The sequence below is a fragment of the Linepithema humile genome, chromosome 4, assembly GCF_040581485.1.
Source record: "Linepithema humile isolate Giens D197 chromosome 4, Lhum_UNIL_v1.0, whole genome shotgun sequence".
Classification (NCBI taxonomy): Eukaryota; Metazoa; Arthropoda; class Insecta; order Hymenoptera; family Formicidae; genus Linepithema; species Linepithema humile.
In genome coordinates this window covers 514,911-522,164 of record NC_090131.1, presented here as the reverse complement: position 1 = coordinate 522,164, position 7,254 = coordinate 514,911, and the positions used below count along the sequence as shown (strand labels likewise).

The 7,254-nt window shown below is 41.6% G+C and overlaps 1 protein-coding gene across 1 annotated transcript; it reads left to right on the top strand.

The window, feature by feature from the left end:
• The first annotated feature begins 766 nt into the window (after positions 1–766).
• LOC105669229 (tubulin beta-1 chain) lies at positions 767–7,004 on the top strand. The gene is made up of 2 exons (XM_012362070.2): positions 767–993; positions 5,108–7,004. The coding sequence occupies exons 1-2, from the start codon at positions 937–939 to the stop codon at positions 6,392–6,394; spliced, it is 1,344 nt and encodes a 447-aa protein (XP_012217493.1). The 5' UTR covers positions 767–936; the 3' UTR covers positions 6,395–7,004.
• Positions 7,005–7,254: the final 250 nt, after the last annotated feature.

Genomic DNA, 7,254 nt, shown 5'->3' with positions numbered 1-7,254 from the left:
AATTGTTCAGAGCTCTAGAATTTAAAAATTAACTATTGAATTATGTTAATATTGTAACATTATATTGCAAAATTTGGAAATTTTGTGAATTGCTTTCTGTATTTTGCAGATCGAATATTTGAAAATTTGTTGACAATTAAATGTATTGACCAAATGTCATAACCAAAGAATTCTATTATAAAGTTGTAAGAGAATTCAATGATCAGTATTATTATTTAATCATTGGAAAATTTTTTTATCGCTTTACAGTAAATAATTGAAAATATACTATACCAGAGAAGTAATATAAAGGAAGCTAAGATGAGGTCTCATATCGTTCTGTCCATCCACTTCAACGAACGTCATACAACGTTACGCCGACTACTTGCATCGTGTGTGCTTTAAAATATCCATCGGCAATAACGCATCTCGTGAATGTGCTTAAAAAACAATCGTACTAAAAATCGCATTTTATCGTTCCAGAGATTCTAAACAGCGTTAGACTGCATCAGACTGCATTAGATTTGACTTGGCTAGCAGAGCTGCGTAGTGGTTCATCTTGAATTTCGACGAATTGAAGTTGTTTAGGCTATGTGTATGGCATTCGTGTAGAAGTCTGTATCTGTGTAGCATCGAGCTCGAGTCTGCTGCAGCCGCACGCGCAGTTGGAAACGCTTCAGCTCGTCACCGCTCGCGTATCGCAACAGAACAGAGGCGGCTCCACCAATCAAATGCGTGCTACGCTCGTATCCCCCACCGTTCACCTTCTCCCGCCGCCGAGGAGGCTTGAAAATCTGTAACGGAACCGTAACCGTCGCATACTCGTTTCTGGGCTCTTGCAACGCGCTAGTCCACACGTTTACCGTCGAGTCAGTTCGATAACAATCGCTCGCAGTCGCCGCCGCGATAGTACCAAGTTCTCTTTAGAGGTCACCGACAGAATCCGCACGAGCAAACATGAGGGAAATCGTCCATATCCAGGCTGGCCAGTGTGGTAACCAAATTGGAGCCAAGGTATGTATCAGAAAACAGTCGTATCGTGCATTCCTTTGTTCGTAAAGTAATAGTTTGACCAAGTTGTTGTCGGAAACTGTCGCGAATCTATCATCGATGCTTCTTTTGTCTGCGCGATTGTCTAGATTCTCCCAAAATCATTCCGACTTCGAATAATGCATAATTAAAAGTGAGGAAGGGAAACATTTTTGACTTGTAAAAAAGTGAGAAATTAGCAAACATGCTATTCCCGTTCGAAAATAGCATGTTGGGTGCGGATCGATATTTTCGTCCAGAAGGTGAGAATAAAAATGCGAAAAAATTGCGACCTCGCCCGTCCGTGTCATGGCTGACGGCAGAGCTTGCCGGCCGGCCGGTAAAGCCTAACGGTCTTTTTTCGTCTCTCTCCCCCCTGTTCTTTTCTTTCGTCGCGTACCAGTGCGTTCCTGTACGAGGCATCGTCAAGCGTCGGCCATCTTCTTTCGTATTCCTGTGTACCCCACGCTATCACCGACGGCCGACGGCCGACGGGGCAAAAAATGCGCGAATCGGTCGGATTGTTCGCGAATGTCGTTGAATTTATCTGTCACTAAGCCGACGCGAGGTTGGGTGTGGCATATCTCCTGGCTGCCGAGATCATCAGTTTGTGCAGCGACATCGACCGACTGCGTGCGCATCTTTTTGCGTTCTCTCGTTTCGATCCGACAAATACTTTCCTGGCGGCCTTGTCAATTTTTCTGTCTCATTGATTAAACATCGATTGGCAACTTATTCCGCTTAATTTTCCTTGACATCTTTGTAATATATAGCAAAAAAGTTTACTAGAATAGAAAACGTTCTATATATTCCATCTTTATTGTTTAATACGCTCTTAAATGTTTAATTCAATTTTACCATAAGTAATCGATTGTCATATCTTTTCTAAATGTTCACTTTAGTATCATCTTTCCATAACGTTTATTTTGACATGTGTAAAGGTAGATGCACACCGAATCGATAAATAACAAATTTTAATTGTTCTATAATACAAAAAGCCTCACACGGTCCCGATCAGACCGTGTATAGTTGGTCAATTTTTTTAAGCATTATATTTTTTTGCTATACCGAAACCAGTTAAAATAGCGTAAATGGAACGCGTTTGCATTCGTTGTTCAGTGTGTACGTCTCATAATAAGTGGAATTCCTGCGCGTCGCGTCCATCGGCCATGCGGCGTCACGTTTAACGGCTGCGCGTCCATCGCAAGACCAACGATTGTATTGTAAAATTTTTATGCAACGCTGTTAATAAACAGTTGACGAACGCGCGACTTTGCGTTATCACAAGTAGATACGCTCGAACGTTCAATTTTTTTACAGTATTAATATTCTTCTAAATAATCTACGATAGAGATTGTATATGATAGCTATAAAAATCGAGGAGAAGCTGACCACAACGTTCGTCGTTACGCTTCCGTAATTTTTAAGGCTGTTACACCAAGTCAATGTCCATTTCCTGAGCTGTCTATCAATCGATTCGACGTCGCGCTAGCGTAATATCAGAAGGTTTTATCCCTCTTTTTATAATCTCTATAGCGGCAATGGGAACATATTAACAAGAAAATGTTTTCAGCGAGAGAACGCAACTACGTTATCGTGATTAATTTTGTAATGCACTTTTCTAATTTTGTAATGCAATCTACATTCTGTTAGACAAGCTCGTTGTGTAACGATTGCATGAGTGTTCATTCAGCAACGCCTTCGAGTCCAAGGACATCGAGTCTCGCGTACCACGGCAACGCACTCCCAAATAAAGGAAGCCGGCGATATCCTCTCGCCATTTTCCTTCGCATCACCGTTTCGAACCGTTTCGCTTGTTGCCAGCGAGCGACCCGACCCTCTCTCTCTCTCATTCTCTGGATATAGCCAGGTGTATCGATCGTACCGATTCGTAAGGTTGGGTTTCGTCTACTGTCGCGACTCGATGACGAATACTATTTTATGACGATTTAGCTTTAAAATTAATTTTATATATGGATAAAGAATTGGAAATGATTATAAATATCTCTCAATTTTCAGCCAACTTCTGTGTTAAACGATGATGCGTTGATACTTGGAATATTTTGAATACTTTGAATATTGATGGAATTTCATTAAATGTGAAATGTTATGTCTATTTAACGTTGTTTTCTTGAAATATTTCTCGCATTGCTATATATTTCAATATGTAATTTATTAATATCTTTGTGCTGTTACAATACAATGTTTTTATAGAGCCATGTATTTTGCAAGAAAAAATATAGTCCCCGCTTAGTCATTGCCTTATCATATCTTAAAACTCTTATCAGCGGTTGTGACATAATGTACAGAACGCATTTAATATCTTCTTTTTAAGGAGGGACAAAATATTTTTCTGGTATAAAATTTGTACGTTCATAGCAAATATAGTACAGTTAGTCTTCTTTAATTCTTTTTACTTTTAGCATATTTATCGAGTGTAAATTTTCTGATTAGTATATTTATTATATGAGTAGACAGTCTGAATAATGATAGCTAATCTTCCTTTTGTCGTGCATCTCATTTTATCTATCGTAAACGGCGATTCAGTAAATCGGTGGTAGAGCCCTCGGGACCACACATGGACCAATTGCATCTGCTTGGCGGCAATTACATAACGCGTAGTGCAACGTCGCACGCGCGGTATGTGTGCACTTAGAATAACGGTACAATCTTTCGCATTTCTTCCGGTCTAGCTACGTCAACCGTGTCTGTCGCCGGCTTCTGGCGTGCAAGTGCGAGATTCAGGCGAGAACATCGTCTCGAGAGAAATCGGGAGAAGTTGGAATAAGGACAAACAATTCGCCGCGCTGCATAATCGAGCAATCGCCGCTTTTACTAATTGCATGACCATGTCGCGGTTTTACAATCATCATCTCTATATATAGCGGTGACATTGATGATTCATCTGCGTGTAACATATACATAACCGCGATTAAGTGAACGAGGTGGAGGAGGTAGACGGGAGGAAGAGGGGACCAGATAGGGTTGGGCGATCTCTTAGCTTTCGACGACGATGCTCAAATATGGTCACTGCTTAATACACCCATCGTTTCCATGTGGGACGCATGTATCGAATGGTAGGCGGACCTGACGGTTTTACTGTGACTTTCACACAGGTAGTATATGGAGCTCGGATTATTCAATAATCGCTTCTCAGGGGAGAAATAATTTGATTCGATAGAACTTTCTCAACTGTCGTTGCATTCTTGCATTCTTTAAGGTGCAGTGCTAAATCACTTGACACCTTTTACAAATAAAATGAAATTTATATTAATTTTCGATAAAATGTATGATTATACATGAATATTTAATTAAAATTCAATAAAAAAAGTTACGGCATTTTAGTTGCAACATTGAATGGGAAAATATTTGAGAGCGATTGATATTCAGCATGAAACGCCAATTATGAGCGATTATTACGGTGAAACGGGCGCCTTTAAGAGATTACGTGGCGATAGCTAGTTACTGCAACGTCGCCGCATTGCATCGCTCGGGATGCTCTTCGACGTGTCGATCGACTGGCTCCTCTAGACGGGAACGAAACGGCATTTACGATATTCCGGATTAATTAATCTTGATTATCGCTTGGATGATTTGGTTGTACTCTCGAGAAATGAGCTTGTTTCGAAAAATACGAAAGAGAAAAAAACGTAATTTGATGCAGCTTCTGAATATTACGATTAATTACACGCAAGCTATTCGCCGTGTAAGCGAGGTCGTTGAACCGACTCCGTTAGCGCTCAATACAATGGTCGGCTGGAAACGGATGCGAGGATAATTGCAGGGTGAAAGCTGGTGTGCGAAACTTCCTTCTCTATGCGCACACGCGCGGATGATGCGATATTCAGAACGCGAATCTAATTTTTGAGTGCTGATTCATTCCGGCACGGAAAACTCGCTACAAGAAGGTACACGGCAACGCTCTTCTCTCAATCGAATAGGTTTCGCGATTAAATCTGTACGAAAATGTCAAACTGAAATATTTTGGAAATATGTTACACCAGGATTGGTGGAATTAATTACGATTTGAGATGATACAAATATTTTCTCGATATCAGTAGAAATGTTATTCTAACGAGATCATTGTTTCACGTTGCAGTTTTGGGAAATAATCAGTGACGAGCATGGCATCGATCCGACTGGCACTTACCATGGCGACTCGGACCTTCAGTTGGAGAGAATTAATGTCTACTACAACGAAGCGTCGGGCGGCAAGTACGTGCCTCGGGCCATTCTCGTCGATCTGGAACCCGGCACTATGGACTCTGTACGGTCAGGACCGTTCGGCCAGATTTTCAGACCGGACAACTTCGTGTTTGGCCAGAGCGGCGCCGGCAATAATTGGGCCAAGGGCCATTACACCGAGGGTGCTGAACTAGTGGACTCCGTTCTTGACGTCGTAAGGAAGGAAGCTGAGAGCTGCGATTGTCTGCAAGGATTCCAGCTTACGCATTCTTTGGGTGGCGGTACTGGCTCTGGAATGGGTACTTTACTCATCTCCAAGATTCGTGAGGAGTATCCCGACAGAATCATGAACACTTATTCCGTTGTCCCATCACCCAAGGTATCGGACACGGTAGTCGAGCCGTACAACGCCACCCTCTCCGTGCACCAGCTCGTCGAGAACACCGATGAAACTTATTGTATCGACAATGAAGCTCTTTATGACATCTGTTTCCGCACTTTAAAATTATCGACACCAACGTACGGTGATCTGAACCATCTTGTCTCTCTCACGATGTCCGGCGTCACGACCTGTCTCAGGTTCCCTGGTCAGCTGAACGCCGATCTCAGGAAACTTGCCGTGAATATGGTGCCCTTCCCACGTCTTCACTTCTTCATGCCTGGATTCGCGCCTCTCACATCCCGCGGTAGCCAACAGTATAGAGCGCTCTCCGTGCCAGAGCTCACCCAACAGATGTTCGATGCGAAGAACATGATGGCTGCATGCGACCCTAGGCATGGCAGATATCTCACAGTAGCCGCCATTTTCCGTGGCAGAATGTCGATGAAGGAGGTTGACGAGCAAATGCTCAACATTCAGAACAAGAACAGCTCGTACTTCGTCGAATGGATCCCGAACAACGTGAAGACCGCCGTCTGCGACATTCCGCCACGCGGTCTCAAGATGTCTGCCACATTTATCGGCAATTCCACCGCCATTCAAGAGCTGTTCAAACGCATCTCCGAGCAGTTCACTGCCATGTTTAGGAGAAAGGCTTTCCTTCACTGGTACACTGGCGAAGGCATGGACGAGATGGAATTTACCGAGGCCGAGTCGAATATGAACGACTTGGTGTCCGAGTACCAGCAATACCAGGAAGCTACCGCGGACGAGGACGCCGAATTCGACGAGGAGCAAGAAGCCGAAGTCGATGAGAATTAAGAGAAAGACATCCCGCGGCGGAAGCGATATTCTCTTTCCCTATTCTTTTCCCTCTCCTTGTCTATTCTCTTTCTCGACCGAGCGATAATGCAACAAACAGCTCTTCACCCATGCTTTTTAACTCGATATCCTCTCGATTATTTTCTCCTCTTTTGTATCTTTTTTTGTACGGATTTCTGTTTCGAATTTTGCGGAGCGCGCTTTCGTTCCCCTGGTCAATATCGTAATTGAGAACGAGCAATTCGAAGAATTATATCTTATTTTTGAATGCTGCTTTTCTATAAGTTGTTTGCTTTTTAAATAAAATATATCTTTAGGCTCGTATATCAACAATAAATTGAGAACTGTTGTTTACTTTTGATTATTAATTTATGCGCGCTCTTACCATCATTCAGTGTATAACCGCTGAAAGCGGTCGCTATCATATTTGAATAAATTATTATCATATAAATCTGTGGTCACTCGCACTACCTCCAGTTATTACACAAATCGAACCTCCAACGCTACATTGAGTTTTGTACTTTCGATAACTTCGTATATATTTATATTTGTCTGTTATCATACGCAGTTTTATACCATGATAGATGTGAATAAAAATCCATGAAACATACGTTATGAGAGTATTGATCATTATTTTAATACATGTAAAGCAAAAATTTTTCAGTGTAATTATTTGTTTGAGGTAAATATTTATAAACATTACAGTTAATACAAAAAGTAATCTAGATTTTTTGTATAAAAGTTTAACTTGTACTAAGAGATGAGACACAAATTTCTTAAATTGCATCTGATATTTAGTAAGCATGTTTCTGCTAGTGCCATATATTTTCTATAATTCTATAATATATAAGACAAAAATA